This window comes from Aethalodelphis obliquidens, unplaced genomic scaffold, assembly GCF_003676395.1.
Source record: "Aethalodelphis obliquidens isolate GAN/ISIS:26980383/991018 unplaced genomic scaffold, ASM367639v1 scaffold15, whole genome shotgun sequence".
In the NCBI taxonomy this organism is placed as follows: Eukaryota; Metazoa; Chordata; class Mammalia; order Artiodactyla; family Delphinidae; genus Aethalodelphis; species Aethalodelphis obliquidens.
Window position 1 is genome coordinate 2873366 of NW_020837959.1, and position 20718 is coordinate 2894083.

Consider the following 20718-nt stretch of genomic DNA (forward strand, 5'->3'; position numbering starts at 1 on the left):
AATTTGAACGTATTCTTCAAGGTGGCAGTGATTATTCTGAATCACTCCAGGTCGATTATTGTAGACAGAGTTCAGCGGTAGATTTTTTCTGAAGAGAACTGGTGAAGTCATCACTCAAGATGGAGGAAATGCTGAGGCTGATAATTGCTCCTGATGATTCCATTTCTTTCTAGATGTGGCTGCAGAGACTTCCATGAACTGTGCACTGAAATAACGGGCACAGAAGAAAGTGTGAACAGAGCTGGAGTCTATGTTGGACACTAGCATTTTGCTCTGTGGGTGCGAATAATACAAGATACTTCTGTGCTTGGCCGTCTCATTTAATTGAATTCATTGCATCAGAACTGAATTCATTGCATTCTGCTGAAATGGAATTGGGTTAAGACTTACAGGCTGCACTTTTACAAATGATACAGTGGTTAAGTCAGCGGCTCTCGATGTCTTTTCTATTGGACTAGGAAATGTTAACTTTGTATCAGGTCGCTTTTACCTGTCCAGAGACTTTGTGAAAGTTGATCAGGCAAACGTGTCTTCAGACTTGGCCCAGTTTTCTTATGCCATAGGTGATGTTTATGCCCAGAGATGCGATTTGCTTCTGGTGCTTTTACTGAAATTTGGAATATTTGGTCAAATATTGTGATCCATGATAGACCTTAAAGATGAATGATTACGTGTACGGCATTTTGTAAATACTGGGCTTTTTAGTGTCAGTTTTAAAGAGTACCAAATTTGGGGGAAATAAATAATTACTCTTTTGGGGTGATATGTGTGTGTGTGTGTACATGTGTGTAGCTTCATAATATCGCATCCAGTTGTGCTCCCAGAGGCTGGCTCTGGATATTATTTTCATAATTGAAGCTCCAATACTGAATGATAATGTGTTCTCTAATCGCGTTAAAACTTTAGAACCTTAAGTATAACTATAGTTTTACTGTTACTTTAATCTATCCATATGGTATTGTAAGTACAACTGCTTGAGTGAGTTACTATGGTATAGTACTAAATTTCAATCTTTCCAATGTGAAAAAAAATAGGTATTATGATAGAGTTCATTATATTAGTGATTTTAATGATTACCTTAAAATCCATATGTATAGCTCAAGAATGACTTACACTTTTGCATAGAATCACTGCATAATCTTTACTATTCATGAATGCAACACAGTGCTTTCTCTATGCAAATTCAAAAGTACTTACTTAAATCCACCCATCTTTTGCCTCCAAATTATAAGTGTAACTAACGATCCCCAAAACTCGGTGGACAGTGAATGATTTTGAAAGAATGCTGCTGAAGTCGATGAGATGATGAAAACGTAACCGTTGTTCTGATCAATATGGAAAGATAATTGCATGCCCCTCTCCCCTTTCAATCAAAAGAAGTGTTTAAAATCCAAAAAGTATTTTTTTTTTCACTTTATAGCGTTAAGACATTTTCATACATAAAGTCTCACGTAATACTCCAAAAGCCCTGTGTCATAGGAGGGCCGCCTGGATCTCCATTTTTGGAACGAGGAACCTGCAGCTTAGAGAGTCCCAGTGACTTGCCTGGGAATCCCTGAGACAGAAAAGGGTAGTGATGGGTTGAACCGCACGAAGACGCTGTTGTACCAGTGCTCTTTATCTTATATCCCATCTTATCCAAGTCCTACACACTGTCTACTTTGGAAGCTCATATACAATAGTGACCTTGGGATTTTACCGTAGATCGGCCTTAGGCAGCTTTCAAGTTAACAGCTGGGTTTTTATTTCACTTGGTGGCAGTAACTTAATTTCTCTCTCTTTTCTTCCACACGTTATTCATTCAGAGTAAGATGGGGACAGCTAAAAGCAGGAAGACCGGACAATAAGGAAAGCTCTGTCATTTTTTAAAAATGTATTTTTTATTTTATTTTCTAATTTTTATTTTAGTACAGTTGATTTACAAGGTCATGTTAGTTTCAGAAAGCTCCCTCTTTTTTTCGTTTTTGGTTTTTTTTGATGTGGACCACTTTTAAAGTCTTTATTGACTTTGTTGCAATATTGCTTCTGTTTTATGTTTGGGTTTTTTGGCCGCGAGGCATGTGGGATCTTAGCTCCCTGACCAGGAATCGTACCCTCACCCCCTGCGTTGGAAGGCAAAATCTTAACCACTGGACCACCAGGGAAGTCCCCCTCATTTTTAAAACTGTTTTCCACACCTGCCAGTTGGAAGAGCTCAGGATTCGACATTGTTTTCAAAGCTCTTGTGATGTTGGTGAATTTCAGAGCTGAATCAAAATGTTGGTTGGTCGTTTCTTCTGGGGCCTCTCAGGCTCTCTTCCTGGACTTCCAGTGGTCTGCAGAGTTGGAAAACTTATATTCCTCCCGCTGTCTTTGTTTTAGTAAAGCAAACTGTATATTGTACTTGATAAGATCCCCCCCCACCCCCCACAACACTAAATGCTTGAAAACTCTCTCCACACAGAGTGGTGACAGGAAAAAAAAATACAAGGTCATTTTGAGGGAGAGGAGTTGAGAACCATCCGTCTAATGTAACTCATTTTAAGGTTGTGAAAACAGAGGCCGAGGGAGGTCATGCGTCTTTTCCAAGGTCACTGATTTAATTAGTGGGTAGAGATGTTTGTAAATATTATCAGGAAAGAATAGGTTTGCTCTGTCTCTGTGGGCCTTTGTGTGGAGATGAATACCTTTCTCCTAGGATATGGCCTGTTCCCTCTAGAATGGTTTAGTGTTTGTAGAAGTGCTATTTGTTCTTTGATTTGGGAGCCTTGCAGGAAATGGCTTCATGCATATACTACAAGGTATGCTGGTGGACAGAACTAGAGGAAAGCAGACACTTGAACAAGGAAGAATGCTGTAAGTTAGAGAAATAGGCTGCTGATGCCCATGTGGGCAGTGTTTTCTGATGTGGCAGAAGGGTGAAGGCCTGGCAGACATTCAAGATCATGTGCTTACTTGTGTTTAAAAAAAAAAAAAAAAAAAGAGAAGAGGAAGAAAGAAAATTCTTGGGATAATTCAAATCGAAAGGCCTCTGTGATCTGGGAAAATGTAAGTCTTTTTTCTTTATCAGTGGGTCATCCTGGGGCCCTGATCTGACATCTAATGGGGCTGTGTTTTCATTCATTCCTTGAGGGGTCCTTAAGATGCATTTCTTCTCTAAGTGAAATATCCTATACTCGTCATTACGAATAAGGCCATTAGCAGTCTCCTAAGAAACTGTTTCATGATGAGTCATCACTCTATTTGATGATGAGTCTATTTGAAAACGAACAATTTTAGAATTTGCCTAAGGACCCATGAATAATCAGTGGTTGCTAGGTGGTGATCTTCTGGGGAGTGGATTATCTCACCGGTGCCCTTCTTGTTTTTAAGATCTTTTATTTTTTTCCGAGAAAAAACTTACTTAACTTCATTGTTATGGGATGAGAAATGGTTTTTCAGAAGGCACTGCCTTCCTAAGATGGATTCTAACCCCCCTTTGAAAGGCATAAAAGAAGACATAAACAAACATAACAGCTCACACAACAGCTATCCATGTTTGAAAAACCGTGGTCGGGAATCTATAGCCTTGTGCTCTGGGGAGTGGTTCAGGGCTGTGTTTACACGAGCTGCCAGTCTCTCCAGCATCCGCAGAGAGAGCACTTCCTTCCTAGCAGACGGCCACACGCCTGCCATTAGAAGCCACGCGCGCCAGTAATCCACCCAGCATCGCTGGCGGCCAGCGGCGCAGGATAACAAAATGGGAATGCTTGTCCCCCTGTCAGGAATGAATGGAGTGATGAAACTGCTTCTCAGGATAAGAAGAAAGCAAAGCTCAGAGGACCCTGTCAGGGGGCATTGGCTCTGTGGAGCACTTTCCCAGTTAGGTGGAAAGCGGACGGGTTAGATGCTGATGTGCTATGTGGGGAGTGTTTGTAAGTAAACCCCGTAGTCTTTCCCTGGATGAGGTCTGGATCCCTTCTGTGAAAACTTGTCTTCCTCGGAGGACCTGGGACGGAGCTCTGGCTTCCCGGCCCCGTGCTAGTGATGGAAGGCAACTGAAAATAGACGCTGAGCTCAGTGACCGTCTGATGCCCGTGGATCCCCAGGTCGTAGAAGCCTCCCCAACCTGTCATGTGAGTGACGCAGCCGTTTTCTGCCCTGCCAGGCCCGGCTCAGGCCCCCTGTGGCCCCCTGCTGCTTTCTTCCTGGAGGGTTTCCGGAGCCCAAGGTGGGTGGATGAATGGATGGATGGATAGACGGATGGACGGATGGATGGAGGGAATTGTTAGCTGGGGGAGAAGTTTTGGAAACAGGCCAGGACGTTCTTACTAAATTTAAAAACTGTGCATATAGTATTTTAGAAACTCCAGGCAGTAAGCAGGATTAAACAGGGCATGGACTAGAGGGTGCTGTGCACATTGATTTTGTTTGAAAATCAGAGATGGACGTACAGCCAGAGCTCCTGAAGTGCTAAGGCAAGAAGAATTCCTAGAAAGGGAAAGTGGTCAGTTTCTTATACCACAGCCTGGATGCATTTTTTTAAAAGATAATTTGCTACCGTGATTTGTGGTGGTGTTAGGCTTCTGTTTTATTCTTATATGATGCAGGTAATTTAAAAAATGTTTTCCAGCATGAAAGGGACCTAAACTAATACTTTTGGTATCATGCAAATGAAACAAAACAAATCCATGAGCTACGCATAAGCTCTTCCAGTTGTATTTATATCAAATTTTTTAAACAAATACTTTATCAAGTATTTATATCAAATAAGTTTGGTGAAACTAATACAAAGAACTCTTCTTACTTCACCAATTAGACTTATAAGAAATGTACAGTTCAGCTGAAAATATTTAGATGCGTTTTCGCAAAATATCTTAGTTGCGAAACTGCAAAATCTGTATTTCTTCTTTCTTTAGAATATTATAAAACCAGACTGGACGTTTATCTCAGTCAGTTTCAGAAAACTCACTTTAACTGGTTGAATAACCAAAAAAAATTTAAACTTTTAATAATGAACCGTGTGGAAATATTCGATATGAAATATTGACCCACTTCTATAAATACAAACATTCATGAATTTTGAAACAGTCTTTCGATTTTATTTATTTTGACAAGTTTTTGAAATGAACATTTTCTTTTCAAGTTGAAAGTTTGCAGTAGCTTCCAAACACTGATAGAATGACATTTTGGTGCGGAGGGTCAAAATCAAAATTGTAAAGACGCAGTAGCACGGACAGATCTTACTTCCGTTTTCCTTCTTACTGTTATTTGTGGTTTAGCTTGTGGGTAGTGCTGGTTTATGAGTAGATTTAGTTCTCAATGAAATAAGCACCGCAGTAAAATACCCAAGTTTAACCCAAGTTAAACGCGTGGAGCGTTTAACTCGGTTCCTAGAATAACTCTGGGCGACAAGCACGCATCTTCACGAGTCTGGAGTCCGTGCCGTTCAGCGGGAATGTTCCGAATTCATCTCTGAATTTACTCTTCAGCCGTTCTCGGCCAAAGACACAGGATGGGCTGTCCCTGCTGGGACTGCAGGTGTCCTTGCTGGAAAAGTCTGGTGGAACCACTCAAACGTGTAGCGCCCCCAGTCCTCCACACACACTTGGGGTCCATCCAATGAAGTGGAATTTCCACATCAGTTTTCTCCTCCGAGAAACCACAGGTTTGATCTTGCTGGGCCCCGGCTCCGAGCTGTCAGCCTCTCTGAACTCTGGGTAGCCTCGCCTCAGAACTCCCAGTATTTCTCTGTGTGCTCTGTCTTTGCTGTTAGCCTTTGGATTCCAGAAACTTCACGAGGTTAGTGGACTCCCCCTCCCGTTCCTTCTGAGGCTTCCCTGCTCACCCTCAGCTCTTGCCGAAGAAGGATGCTCACCTGTAGTCTGTGTGACGGGAAGCATCCGTAGCTGCAAAGCTGAGAAAACTCACACGTAAGATGTGCTCAGTGCTGCTGCCTGTCCGTGAGAAGTCAACATTTCGATTTTAGTTCGTTTTTTTCCTCATAAATGATCCACAGACATTTCATGTGATCACAGTTCTATTTATAGTGCAGGCTTCAAGATTGCTTAATTTTCAGACGTCCTATTAATTTCCAAGTAGAGTTCTGTTTTCTTAAGACACACCTGAAACCACGTGCAGGCAGCTCTGAGCCTTTTTAAAAAGTGTGTGTTTTATCTGTTTTTCCCCGAAAAAAGCCAACAAAGAAATGACAGGCACTTCCCATAAGGGCTCCTTGGGAGGATAGAAAGGTGGCCTGTGGGGCAGGAGAGACAGAGGCGGGAAAGGTTAGATCTTCCTTCAGCTTTCAGATTTAACCAAATGGTTACGTTTTCTTATTTTTTCATTACAGAGATGCTAATTGTGACATGTTGCATACTTTAAAACTATTTCATCCATTTGAAAAATATTACAGTGCAGGCTAGAAAGAAAGAGGTTTGGCTTCCAAGCTAAAACAAACAAACAAAAAACAACCCAAAACCAGAAGTACCGAATCTTCAAACCTACCTTTGAAACCAAGGAAATAAACGTAATGTTGACATGTGTTCGGAGCATGAAGTAGTGTAGGTAGTAACAAGTGCTCCAGAAAACAAGGCAGGGAAGAGAGAGGGAGAAGGTGGAGAGGAAGCAAGTCCTGTAGGTATTGAGGGGGAGAGTCCATATGAGCAAAGGGAATGACTAACTGTGCAAAGGCCCTGGGGCAGAAAGTTGCTGGTGTGTCCCAGGATCAGAAGGAGACCCGTGTAGCTGACCAAGAGGGAGCAGGGAGAGAGTAGTAGGTGATGAGAAGGAACTAACAATGAACCGTGACGTGTAGAGCCTGGGCAACCAGTGTAAAGACTTTGTTCACGTTCAACAGCGAAGACGGAAAATATAGTTTCTTTGGAACAGTATGGGAAGTGTTTAAAAACTTTTCATATCATTTCGCCCTAGCATCTTTTTCCACTTAGTGTGGTATATGTCAGCTCCTGACTTTCTTTCTCAAAAATATGATGTAAAAGGTGAAAAGACCTAAAAGTTTCCGGGGGAAGGAATATGCTGAGATGTCATTGCACTGGGGAAGGCAGAGGGAAATTGTCACAAGATAAACAATGCCATCAAAGCACAAGTGTCTGGTCGTGGAATTACATGCTCGGTTACACAGACGTTATTTGTAAAGCACCTTATAACGTGTTTAGATGGTGTTTCATCCTCAGAACCTCCAAGGAGGGAACGTTCTTGCCCTTACCCTTATTTTTTAAAGGAACCACCCGAGGATGAAGGGGTCTAGCAGTGGACCTCAGGGGAGCCTCTGCCGGGCTGTAGGGAACGATGCTCTGGTCCGCTCGCTGCTTCCTGGTTCTGTGTCTTCTCAGAACCCCCAGTGGCTTCCTTTGAAAAACTGGGTCAGTTACTCCCAACTCCCCCTCCCCAGGGCATCCATCCGCACAGTGTGCTTTCCGGTAAGGAGCGTGAAATTCGGGCTCTGCAACAAACTGATTTTCTTCATCAGCTGATTGGGAAACTAAAATGATAGAAAAGTCAGTATTCCTTGTATTTCATGGAGATTGGGCCTCAACGTGGAAGCACCGATGGGGGTGAGCTTGGAGTTAAGGGGAGTAAGGCGTCCAGAACAGCTAGTACCGCGTGTGGATAAACACCCTCCCCTTCTTCTAGCCTTTCTGTGGAGAAACCGCACCCTTCGTACGTGGACTTTGTGGCTGTTTGTAGCTTACGTCACTTTAAGGACTTGACGTGGGTCTAGGTCTAGGTCTACCTTCAGAACATAAGCTCGGTTTTACTTAATTTTTCTGAGATACGTAAAAAAGGGATGGCCTGCATGAAGTGTCTTAAAGCAGCTCATTCATTCGAACAAGAGAAAAATGACGATCCCATCCTAATTGTCTATTTCTACTGTGTTAGTAGTTGTTCCTTCTCGTAGGGGTTGCTATTACTTTGTCCAGACCGGAAGTGTGAAATTTGCATTTTCTCTGTCCAGTGTATATTTTAGGAAACACGCTTATGCTCGTGGGTCTCTTAAAGTCATTTTTCAGAATCTGATGTGTAAGGAATCAGAGCAGGAAGGGGTGGATGGCGGGAGGCTGCGTGTTCGCGTTGGGGGGAGGTTTGTGACCCACACCCAGGGTCTCAGCGGGGACACACGGCCGGGGGGGCTGTGCTTCCCCCTCTGTGTCTGCCACTCTCGCCCTACAAGCAGATTGCTAGCATAGACTTGTAAATAACTTGATTCACGCATAGTCTTGTCAGATCTGTGCAAAATGTGTGAAGTATGGGCAAGTCAAGTAAGGCTCCAATTCAAGCGTATCTCCAAAGAATGACAATGGCTAAGTATTAATATTTCTTTATGTGAGCATATTGAAACAACTGATTTGTAAATATAGTAAAAGTTACAATGAATGGGCAAGTTTATTCTGCTTCTTCTGTTTCGGTCGCTTTGAAGCCTACGCCCCATTCGTGTTCAGTTCGATACAACGAGTAGATTTTGCAGAATGGCCGGCTGCCCTCTAAGGAGAATGGAGAAAATAAGTTATTTTATGTTAATTCATATAGACCGAGTGTCACAGAATCATAACGCTGCTAAATGTGAAAAGGTAGAAGTGATCTCTCCGGACAGGACTTCCCTGTCTGCGTGATGCTTTTCTGGAGGGGAGGGGCCTGTGTGTGTGATGTATTGGGCGTCATTGTGGTCTATCAAGTGGTCGTCTGCTCAGTCTGGAGTTTGTGTTTTTGATTCCTAAAGAGGTGGTTGGGAAGGCATGTCTTCTTTAAATCCATTCTTAAAAGTCATAGAGAGGGCTTCCCTGGTGGCGCAGTGGTTGAGAGTCCGCCTGACAATGCAGGGGACACGGGTTCGTGCCCCCGGTCCGGGAAGATCCCACGTGCCGCGGAGCGGCTGGGCCCGTGAGCCATGGCCGCTGAGCCTGCGCGTCCGGAGCCTGTGCTCCGCAACGGGAGAGGCCACAACAGTGAGAGGCCCGCGTACCTCAGGGAAAAAAAAAAAAAAAGTCATAGACAAACCCTGCCCAGCTTTGGAGCCCGGGAAGGTTTTCGTGTCAATCAGTAAGAAATGCCGTCTTAACACCGGATGATGGATCGTTTCCCACCTTTCCAAGCCTTCAGCAGTTTGGGAAGCTGACTTTATGTCGCTGGGTATTTTGGTCCTGCCCTCTGCCTTCTCCCTGGAGAAGAGGGAAGGATGAGACGGGTTTGTGATCAGGGGTGTCCCAGCAGTGTCCCCCTGTGTGTCACCGTCTGGACAGGACTGGGTGCCCTCCAGCCCCGGGCATGAAGGCTTCCCACCTGGGGGCAGCGGCAGGCACCTCCCTGCTCCGTGTCTGACAGCTGGTGGCCCTGGGCACTCCAGGAGGGACTGGGGGCCAAAGTTTCCAACCACAGGCTTCTGCGGATCTCCCGATGGCACGTTGAAAGTCCCGGGTCTGAGGCCCCTGGTGTGCAGGGTCCCTCCCAGCAAACGAGCAGGTAGAATGTCTAGGTTGGGCTCTGACAAGTCTGCACAAGTTCTCTTCAGCAGGTGTACCCAGCTGAGGCTCAAGCTGTGAAGAACATTAAAAACATTTCAGCATTTGGGCGGAATGAGCGTGCAGGGCCGCTTCACCTGGCTGGTCCGGGCACTGCCTGCCGGGGAAGCTGGGGGTGGTCTGCAGCCTGGGGCACCGGGGCCTGGGTCCCCCTGGAACCACGGGAAGGCGTGGCTGTCAGTGGCTGCTGTCTTACTTTACTGTTTAGCAAATGCACTTGATAAAGATGGTCTGTAACTTCGCACGTTCCACTCTTCATTCCTGAAATTTCAATCAGGGGTACTCCATTTGGATGTAAATCGCTCTCTTCGGCCACAGAGGAATTTACAGAGGAATTTAAATGTCTGTCTGCATTATGGGGCACCGCTGTGTGTGACCCCCGAGAGAATAGAGGTCCTGTGCCTTGGGGCCCCGCCGGCTGCTGGCATCTTGCTCGCGGGCCCTGCGATGCGGAGAGGGATGTGTGCGTTCTCCGGTGATGCAGAGACACGCGCGGCCTGTGCACGAGGCGTGCAGAAAGCACCCAGGCAGGATGCTCTGGGCAGGGTCTGAGAACTGTTAGCTTTAAATGGCCCTGAGTTACCCCCCCCCCCAAAGAAAACCACAATTCTGCTTCTGTTCCGCTTCTAGCCAATGAAAACAAGTTTATTCATTTTTTTTCCCCTCCCGAGAGCTCTTCGCCCTCGTGTTTGTGCATTCATGGCTTGTTTACTTACTGCTTGAAGCTGCAATTGCTGGTGATGTCATTCATGGGTGTAGTTTTGAATGGAGGAGACGCCGTGACGGCAGATCGATGTGCTCAGAGATTCCCAGTGCACAGGGCTGCCAGGCCTAGGGCTTTGTCATTCACAGCACAGCGTGTGGTTACCCGTGTACGTCATTGAAAGGTGCGGGAAGAAGGCAGAAGGACCCGGCCCCAAGGTGCACATCCTGCCAGCAGCACGTGCTTGCTGTGTGTGGAAAAAACAATTTTTGTGTGTATATATATACTTTTTCTGTTTGTACTACTTAGTTATATAGTGTATGCATAAAACCTCTTTTGGTAGTTTCCCCATGCCCAGTGAGAAATCTAGGGCAGAAGAATAATGTCCCCATTTTCCTAACAGGGAACACCCTGGTGGGTGCTGCCTGCTGGGCCTGGGGACCCCGACTCTGGTGAGGCCAGTGGCTCTCCACACTCGCATGTCCTTGAGCCGTGGGGACGGTTGCCCTGAGTCCTTCCTGAGCTCCCAGCAAGGCTCCTGAGGTGGCCGGTGGTAGGAATGGGTGTCCACCTGTGCCAGGGCAAAGGACACGGCCCTCAGCCTCCTCATTGCTGGGAGATCCTGCATCTCAATGTAAAGGCCAGGTGTACGTCTGCACAAGGTGTGTTCTTCCCTCCGAGCCAGGACGCTGGCGTCCGTATCAGTGAGGTGTCGTCCACGGGAGGGAGTGTACTCGCAGTCTGGAGGTGGAGGCTGCTCAGGCCCTGTGGGTCTGTGCCCAGCAAGACAGCTCGGGGCGCTGGCTGGGCTGGTGGTGGGTCACAATATGTTTCCCCCCATTTTTTCTAATCCTTTCTTTTTTTTTCTTTTTCTGTGACGACAGACAAGCACTTCACAAATCCCGTTTTCAGAACATTTCCAAATTATTGCATTATCATTATGTATAAATCAGAGTAAATTTCAGATTCCTGAAGGTGTACTGAAGGTGTACCTTTTTAACTGTACTCATAAGTACGTTTCCTGTTAGTGATATCCTAGAGGTAATTTGAGTTACATTTGGCATAATTTCAGACTTCCAGAAAATGCTTATTTCAGTTTCAATAATAAAAACAAAAAAGGTATCAAATTATAAAATGAAGAAAACCCAGTAGCAACTCTTAAATATTTAAATATTCGAAGGAAAGAACGGCTCATTTGAAATGATACGTAACAGGATATTTGGGGATGGATATATTTTGAACAAACTGTTATTCTACACTCCCTTAAGTTCATAGCAAAACTATAATATTTAGGTTTGAGAACCTCAGATAGACACAATATAAACATTTTTATAGTGTACAAAAATACACTCCTGAGGGAGAATTACACCGTTCATAGGATATTTGCAATTTTAACGCAGGTTCCATCACTTGGCCCAAATATTGTTTCAGAGGGTAGGAACGTAATGCTTCTAGTCACGTTCTCAAATGACTCAAGCAAGAGAAGAGATTTGGGCCCTTTCTGAATTGCAGATCTATCATATATTAACTTTACTTATCATGTTCAAGTTGAAAGAGTAGTACTGTAGGATATATTTAGTAATAATGAGATTTCTTCAGTACTATGGTGTTATGCATGGAATATCAAGTGGAAGAGTAAGGAAAACTAATTCCTAAAGTGTGTGCTAGCTTCATAAATGATTTTATGACTTGCTTCCTCCTCCGTAGGGTCTGTAACAGGATAGCAGGCTTTTAAGTCAATGGGATTGCATCTCTGAAGCACGTAAGCCTGCCGATAATTTTCAGAGGGGGTATCAGTTAGTCTCCAGGTGTAACCCGCAGATGGAAATGTATGTTGTAACTTGCACAAATTTACCCTTCTTTCTCCTCCTTGTCTTCCTCGTGTCCTGGGACACAATGTCTCTGTCACCGTCACTCAGCTCCACTGTGAAAGTGAGAAACAGCCGTGTCCAAGTGAGTGAACGTGGCTGTGTTCCAATAAAACTTTATTTCCAGAAACAGGCAAGGACCCTATTTGGCCGTACTCTGCTGACCTCTCTCTTAGAAGGCCACTCTCGCGTGAGACGACAAAGGTTTTCTTTTCTCTTGGGCCTCAGACAGTCCTAAAGTTCTGTGCTCCTTTAGAAGATTTTATTCTGCTTTTCTGCCTACGAGAAATGGCGTGAACCACATGGGTTTTTCTTTCTGTTTAGCTCGTCAGAGCTTCGTGAAGGACCTAACAGGCATGTGCTGTATGCTGGGGACCGAGGTGGTCCAGGCCCTTGACCAAGCAGGAGAGATAGGTGCACGAAACAGAAACGCACAGTTTGCAGGGTTCGGTGTCTTTGGGGAGTTGATAAACAGCTGATGGTACCGTGTAAAGGTTTAAACTCCAGGACCCAAATGGAAGTTCCAGACCTCCCCTCACTCCTTCCCGAGTCCTCCCGTCTTTTATTTGCAAAAATGGGGGCTGCATTGTCGGCTCCCAGTGCAGCAGTGAGGAAAGTTCTGGGAGAAGTTAAGGATCGTCCTTTCCTGCTGATCAGCTCCAAGGCAGCGGGCAAGTCACCAAGGCTCCCTCATCTGGTTTTTACCTAGAAAAGGTCTAACGTTTCATAATTTAAGAGAAGGGTCCACCAGCAATTTAAGGACATTTTTGCTTCTCGGGTGTTTGCGTTAGGGCATGATAATAGTTCTCCGATGATGCTAGAAAACTCTTGCCATAAAAGGGTAGCTTCCAGGATCCACACACCAGGCTTTTCAATAACAAACAGAAAAGGAATGGATACTTACGTATTACAACATAAAGTTGGTGTAGGCTATTCACTATAAAGTTTATGCTGGTTGCTGTGGGTGAAACTTGGACAGTGGGGGGAAATTCGAAGTGCGATAACAGTCTAGGACACCTGATTGCTCTAGTCTTTGGTGATTAAGACAAGGTCTTATGGGAAGGATTAAGCAAGAGCTAAAGAAGGAGAGATGCCTTTCATTAACCCCAGCCTCACGTGAGAACTTGGTTGTCTCATCCTGTTTCACGTTGTGTCATTAGCATCAAGTTGCAACTCGATGCTGGGAAATGTCTTCAATAACAAGCATTCCGGATGAAATGATTTTAATTGTCAGTGGAAATGATGAGCTCAACTCCAAGAAGCTTCTAAATCTTTCACGAGTCGGGTTGGTGAAGTCAGTCACTGAGCCCGTTTGTCCCGGGGACCCTGTGCTTCCATATTTTCCTTTTAAGTTATTTTTTTTTCCACTTGCAAAGTTCAAGTAACCGTTTTTCTTAGAATCCCTGGCTTATCACACCCGACCTTACTTTTTTTTTTTTGTATATTCTAAGAGTGTTTTTGCTTCTAGTAAAGTGAGGAGATACTGAATTATCAGGTTGACTTTTCTAGGAATTTCTCATGTAACAGAAAAGTTTATTTTCTCCCGTCATTCTGTGTTTAACATAAAAAGTCTGAATGGACCTGAAGGACATGTTTGGGCTCACCATAGGGTTTATATATATTTTTTCAATCATAGTTACTACTAGAAATATAAATTTTAATCTTAAGAAGTAGAATGTTTCATTCTTGTCATGCACATAAGTGTCTGCACTGGTCCTCATTCAGATCTGCCTGAAAATAGTAAGTCATTGGTACCTGCGACGTGGGTTTGCTGTCTGTTTTGTCCACTGCTGCTTACCCAGGGCCCATGAGACCAGGCCCCGTTCCCTCCTGCTGTGCCGTGGAGCCCCACACGGGACTCTGTCTGCATCCAAACCCAAGTAATCATAAGAAATCATTTAAAAAAGAGCCGTGAGTAAGAACACGCTCCCAGAATGCTGCTTGAGTTTCTTTGCCAGAGCACATTTACCCGATTTATTTCTGAAACCTTCTCGACCCGACGCTCACTGCATTTTCCACTGAAGTGTTTGCGATCTTGGAGGCCAGCTCGGCGGTGGTGTGATGTGGCCGTGTTCTGACATCCGAGCCTTCCGTGGCTAGGGAGCTCCCCCACTGGGCTCAAGGACAGAGTTTTTCAGTGATTGTTTTCTTTTTCTTTCCTTTTTTTTTTTTTTTTTTTAAATAGAACAAATTGGAGGTGGGACCTTTGTTGACAACACCCGTCCTCATTTGCATTCTGATTGGTCTTTTAAATGGAAGAGAAAGGGCAGAATTAGCGCTGGTCCCTAGGGAGTTAGGATAACTGCATAAGGGACTGTATCCCTCATATGAACGTCATTTGTCATATGTCACCGAGTGAAAAGGAAAAGGATAGCTGGGCTGCGTGACATGCCATATGGGACAACGTCAGTCTTTGTGCTGAAAGTTTTTTTTTTTTTCAATCAAATAACTCTAGATTGATGCTTTCCATGAATGAGTTTCTTTACGAAGCAATGTCTAGGCTACAGAACAGTACAGTGTGTAATTATACCGCAAATGCAATGTGTATCAATAAATTTAAATTATTTTAGAAGCATTGCATCTAGGAGCAGATTCAGAACTGGTGCATGTTACTCTGTAATTTTCACCAGCAGCACATGGTTCTGGCCTTTATTTCTTCTTTGTGTCGCCCCTGTACCCTCACAGTTCAGAGAATGTCTCCCATCTTAATGATATTCACCGTGGAGGAATTGTGAAATTAATCACTGGCTCTTTGCCTCTAGTAGAATTAACATAGGTCATAAAATAAATAAAATTTTGCTGGAATCTCATCGTTACGAAGCATACATATTTAACAGTTGAGGGTGATGGGCTGGCGGTGTTGGAAGATTTTTGTTTCTAGTTGGCTGAACCAGACTGATTTTCAGCGGGAGGGGTAATTTAACTTACTTCAGAAGGGACTAAATAAAAGGCAGAAGTGGGCTCACATTCCCAGGGCCCCGCTCCTGCCTCCGTCCCCTCCTTCCTGGGATGCGGGATGGAGCGACAGCAGTGAGAGGCGGCTCGTGGCAGGCGGGTCTGGCTTTGCTGGCTGGCTGCTGGCCTGGCCGCAGAGAGCCTGCCTGCTTGGTGCACTTGAGCCCCGAATCCCAGGAATCTTCCACGAGTGGCCCCCTCCTGGTGATCCTAGGTCGGGATTCTTGCTGGGGTGCGTGCAGGAGGATCTCCCCGTGAGTTGGGGGTGAACCCAAGAGGGTTCAGTGGCAGGTGACTTGGGTGGCGTGGACTGAAGTTCGGAGGCTCTCTGCCTCGAGGTGTCTGTGCAAGGCCACTGTTACCTGACCCAGTAGGAGACAGATTGCATCCACGTTGGGTCGATGTGTTGGCTCCAGGGCACATCTATACGCTGAGATATGTGTTTGAAGCACGGCACAGCTCTCGCCCAGACATCTGTCTCTGAGCTGGTGGCCGTCCTCTTTCTGCTCTCCTTGGCCTGAGGCTGCTCACGTCCTTCCCATGTGCCGTGAACGAACCCCCCTCCCTGTGATGGTACCTGTGTGTGCGTGCACGTGCGCGCGTGCTCAGCCTCCCTCCCCAGTCATCTGTGGCTCTCCCTGGCCAGGTGTGGGACCACATCCCTGGCCCTTCCCTTCCGTGGAAGCCTGGGGCTGCTCGGCCCAGGGCTCAGCACCTTAGGGGACCATGTTCCTTACTGTCCCCACATCAAGTTGACTCACTGGGTGGCCGACAGCCCGAATCTCTCTTGTGCCCTTGGAAGAGCTTTCTTCTCCCTTTGCTGGTAACGGCAGCCGAGCATCCTTCAGAATGCAGGTGTTTGCAGAGGGCAGTGCACCTTTGAAAGAGTTGCTTCCTTCCCTGCCCAGAAAACAGCTGTCATGTGACTCCCATTCTCTACCTCATCATTCTCCCATGTGCCTCACAGAGGCCCTGCACCGGAGCAGAATTGGAAGTCATGTTGAAAGGTCACTGTGTGAATAAATGCATGAATTATTTCCTTGCTCCTTAGCAGCTCTTTTCTTTCATAATGCTAGTGCTTAGAAATTAAGGTTTTGACAGTCGTGTTGTTTGTACTTCAAAAAAATGAAGTTACACATTCAACTTGATTAGAGCTCATGACGGTCTAATGATAGTTATTTCATAGCAAGAAAGCATCCTTAAAAACAGAGCAAAAATGTCCATGGCCCTATGAGTTTGCAGTAAAGGAATGTAAGTTTTTCAGCAATAATTAACTCTGTGTGTTTGAGTTTGAGGGATTAAAGAAGTTACTTGCTTAGCTGTTTTCAAGGTAATGGGGTTTTAGCGTTAACAGGAGACAATTAGGTACAGTTAGCTAATCGTTAGTGTAAAAATAAAATAAACTCTGAATAGAAACCTTCTGAAAGTGGACCCACAGGGTAGTACTCCCTCTAGGGTGGCCGTCAGATTCCTTTCACCGTCAGGGCCTGAGTGACAAAATGCAAACTCATTAGGGTGAGACTCGAGTCCAGGTGGATTTTAGCAAATGCCTGTATTTATTAAGGGACACTAACCTTCAGGTTCTCACCAGAGCCTCTTAGGACCAGAAATCACAATAATGAATAAAATAGCCGGAGACGCATCTTCCCTTCGGAGGGACTTTGGGACCCTGTTCTCCATTAAGTTTCATGTGCTGAACAGTTTACTTGTTACATTTCTTAAAGGACGTAAGCTTTTTTAAAAACAATGAAGTGACACTGCCTCAAAATGTCACATTGTAGGGAACTTCTGAAAACGTCATGAAAAGATACAGTATCTGTGTTGCGTGTAGACAGCACGTGTCTACACAGGCTCTTGTTTGGGTTCTACCGGGCTACAGAGCAGGTGCTTACTCTTGGCTGTGGGATACTGGAAGTTTCTCTCTTGCTGGGATTAGTCCTCTGAACTCAAGATGAACAGAAAAGAAGTAGACACACAAAAAAAGCAAATCCAGGAGTGTGGTGAGCGCCGAGCGCAGAATTCTGAGTGATTTTAGAGGAATATTCAGAGGTGCAGGTTAAGTAACTACAGCTGCAAAGGAAGACACTGTTCTGTTTACGGTGGGGCGTGACCCGCCGGGCACGCATGTGACCAAGTAGTTACCAGCATGGGGAGTGATGAACAACTTGGCATTTTTGTTTAAAAGCCAAGAGGCTTAAAAAGAGAAAAAAGGCGGTATGCTGTGAAATGTCAGTCAGTCTCTCCAGTCTCTCCTCTAAAGGGACAAACACATCCAGTAAAAATATGCTGAAAACATTGGGGACTGGGAAAAAGTTAAGGAAGTTGGATCTTTCAGCCCAGAAAGAGGGGAGCACTTGAAGCTGGTGAGGGTCCTGCTGGCTCCGCCCAAGGGCAGAGGAAGCGGGTGTGTAACGGGGGCTTATTTTTGAATCTTGGGTCGTTTTAGCAACAGGATAGAGTACCCAGTGGGAAGGGTTTTCCGAGGGCAGAAGTGTGAACGTATTACTTCTCCCACTTTCTTACCGCGACCCACATTGGCATTATCCGTGTAGCTGAGAACACGCGGTGACACGTGGCGTGGTTTTCATTCTCTCCGCAGCCCTGTGAGGAAAGCAGTGGTTTCTCCCCCTCTGTCCACACGAAGAACTGAGACCTGAGCATTTAAGGGGCCGTTGCCAGGTCGCTCAGCCCCTCTCCCAAGGGTAGAATCATGAATGGTTTTCTTGCATTGAAAATGTGACCCTCACCTTACGGATCTCACAACTCACTGTAAACCCAGTCGCCCTGCTCCTGGGGAAACCGAAGGGGAGTTTACCCATTGAACTCGTCTCTGGAAAACGGAATGAGTAAACGTTTGCTTCCCAAAGTGGATCATTTCCTGGAAGTGACACAGATGGTAAAGGAGGGTTGAGAGGGACCTCGTCTCCCGCAGTAGGATGGCTCTGTGTGCACAGCGGCCCCGCTGACTTCTTTCCTTCCTCTTTCAGAGTGAAGATCTGCCTGGCTTTATCCCCGTGACGACACACATCAGAGAAAAACATGAACAGAAGATGCTCAGCATTTTTTTAAAATCTGAAGCTGCTCAGCTTCCTTTTGAATCTGAGCGATTACCACACGTGGACGCCTCTGGATTAGACGTGGAACCATCTCTGTCCCTCGTTCCCACAGGGGGCATTCATCCTTGTGCTGGTCGTGTTGTGTTTTGTTTTTCGACGAAATTAGCGGAAGGAGTGATTCACGAGAAAATTGGACGTTTTCATCGGCCTTTTCCGTTGTGGCCAGTGTCTTAATTTCTCCTTAACTTTCATTTTGGCAAAGCAGATATATCCCTCAGCATGCTAGGAGATTCCACCAATTCGCATTAAAGTGGTAAAGTCTGGTATTTACTGGCATCCTCTCAAAACTGCCACCGTCCTACCTCAGTTCCAGGTGAAGCCAGATCGGCGTGGTCAGGGGCCGGCAGGACGTCTGGGTACCGAGAGTCCCAGCGCGGTCATCTGCCTCATCGAACAGGCCCGGTACACAGCTGCTTGTCAGACTCCAACCCAGGTACCTGCGTGTTTACTCACAGACAGAGCCCAGCGTGGGACTGACGTTTCCCAACGGAGATGAAATTTGAGATTGGACTTTGAAGATGGATGGATAAATAATAATTATTATATGTAACTGAAGCAACCTACTTTGGAAAACCATCAGCTGTATTGGGGGATGGGGGGGTGGGAGGGGCGGGGTCTGGGAAGGGGGTGAGTATCTCTTTTTACCTTTAACAGACTTGTTTAATCTTCTCTCTGTAGATGTTTATGTAGGTACTTCAAATTGCAAACGCCTTTGATGCTATTTACAAGCTCAAACGTCTCTGCTATCCTTAATCCTGAGCTTGCATTTCTCTAACCAAAAATTCACGTAGGCATGCTAGCGGTTCAAGGCTGGTCAAGGGTTTGGCAGATTTCTTTTAAAATGTATTATCTTTACTATGATGCTATTGTGTCTGGCAACGAGGCTGCCCTCAACAACAACAACACACACAGACACACACACACACACACACACACACAAAGGAACTGATAAAAGAGGCATTCTGGCTCCTATGTTATTAATAGACAAGGAAGAAGAAAAACAATCTTACAGTACATGTCACTTGTGAAAACAATTCCCAACAAGGCTACCCCTATTGCACATGTTTTCAGTGTGGTGGCAGTTACCGCGGGTGTCGCGGAAGACCGCTGCCCTTGACCTGCAGGATGTCACGGCATCTCTCTGCTGCCTTGACACGTCGGGGGAGCTCTAGAGCCCCCCTCCCGTGTCTGGGTCCCCAGTGCCTCTTCTCTGAGAGTCCTGTAGAGGTTACACGAATTCATTGGAGATACGAGTTGTTTTTTTTTTGGGGGGGGGGGGGGAGAAAAATATATATAAATATATAGATAGATATCACTATAGAATAATGCATTCATAAAATGAGGCTTTTCTAGAGGAAGACCAAAAAATTCAATGTCTTAAACATGTATTTAATCGCAATGCAAAAGTCTTTCTCCTGCCATGCTGACCTTTTAGAACAGAGGATTGTACCGCAAGACAAAGTTGAATGTAAAGTGATCGCCCTGAGCATTTTCCAAGTTTCACTTTTGTAGAGAATCACACAGCACAATAGTGCGTAAACTATACCACGTTAGTTTGATGGTCATTTTCAGTGTGTAATATAGAGAGACTTTATTAAAATGTATAAAATGTCCTAAAGTTTTGGTTTAGTTTTGGGACTCGGGATGGATGGAGTTGCTATGGAAACCACCCCCCCCCCAACCCCCCCCCCCATAGATAGGACTGAACGTGGGCGCTGCTGATTGCAGTGTCTGACTCGTATTTAAGTAGCTCTCCCCATCCTTCACGTGGTCCTGCCACCCTTCCCATGGTTCATGTTCCTCCTGCAACTTTAAACAAGCGAAGTAAAAAGTTGATAATATACTAAATTTTCTTCTATCCTGTACATTTCAAAAAAAAGGCATATGCAATATTTACATTTTTAATTTAGTTTACAGAATGGAACCAAAATGTATAAATGTTATGTTTGTTAAAGCTTCACAATGTATATTGGGTCTTTGTACATTTTGCCTGACTTACCTTAAATTTAAAATATTTTTTGCTATATAAACTTTAACAGTTATTAAACAGTGTTTTCTTTTGGGGTACGTATTGTTTCTGGAGATCAAGATGTTAAATATATTTCTTGCTATTGTGATATGACAAAAGACTGACCTTCTCTTGCTGTCTTCCACTGTCCTTGCTGTACATAAGGGCCTATATGGCACTGCTGGAAACCAGACTCAATGGAACTAGACTAGTGCATTGTATTTAGTCTGTAATGATCATGGATGCTCTCCTTAATAGCCATATGCAATACAATAAAATACATTATTTATGAAATGAAGGAAGCCTGGAGAACGCTTTTTCCTGTGTGGATAATGAAGTTGACATCAAGCCACTCTTCTGGTGTTTGGGGTCGTTCAGTAAATATTTGGTTCTTTAAAAACACTTGGTGACTGTGTGACCTCTTCACTTATTATTTGTATTCTGGAAACCAGAAAATACCCCACACATCACAACATTTATGAAAAGTCGATGTGTTCATTAAAAAAATATTTTACTCACTTCACCCAACGTAGAATCATTGCCTGTGTGCTGGGTGCTGTTCTCAGTCCTG

General features: G+C 45.0%; 1 protein-coding gene across 2 annotated transcripts in view; it reads left to right on the top strand.

The window, feature by feature from the left end:
• IRS2 (insulin receptor substrate 2) overlaps positions 1-20445 on the top strand; it is a 30179-nt gene extending 9734 nt beyond the window's left edge. The window contains exon 2 of one of the 2 annotated variants that reach the window (XM_027115846.1): positions 174-2044. In XM_027115846.1, coding sequence (XP_026971647.1) covers positions 174-214 — 41 coding nt within the window. In that variant the 3' untranslated portion in view covers positions 215-2044. Of the gene's footprint in view, positions 1-173; positions 2045-18010 lie in introns of those variants that run through there. The other variant, XM_027115847.1, reaches the window with a different exon arrangement.
• The last annotated feature ends 273 nt before the right edge of the window (positions 20446-20718 follow it).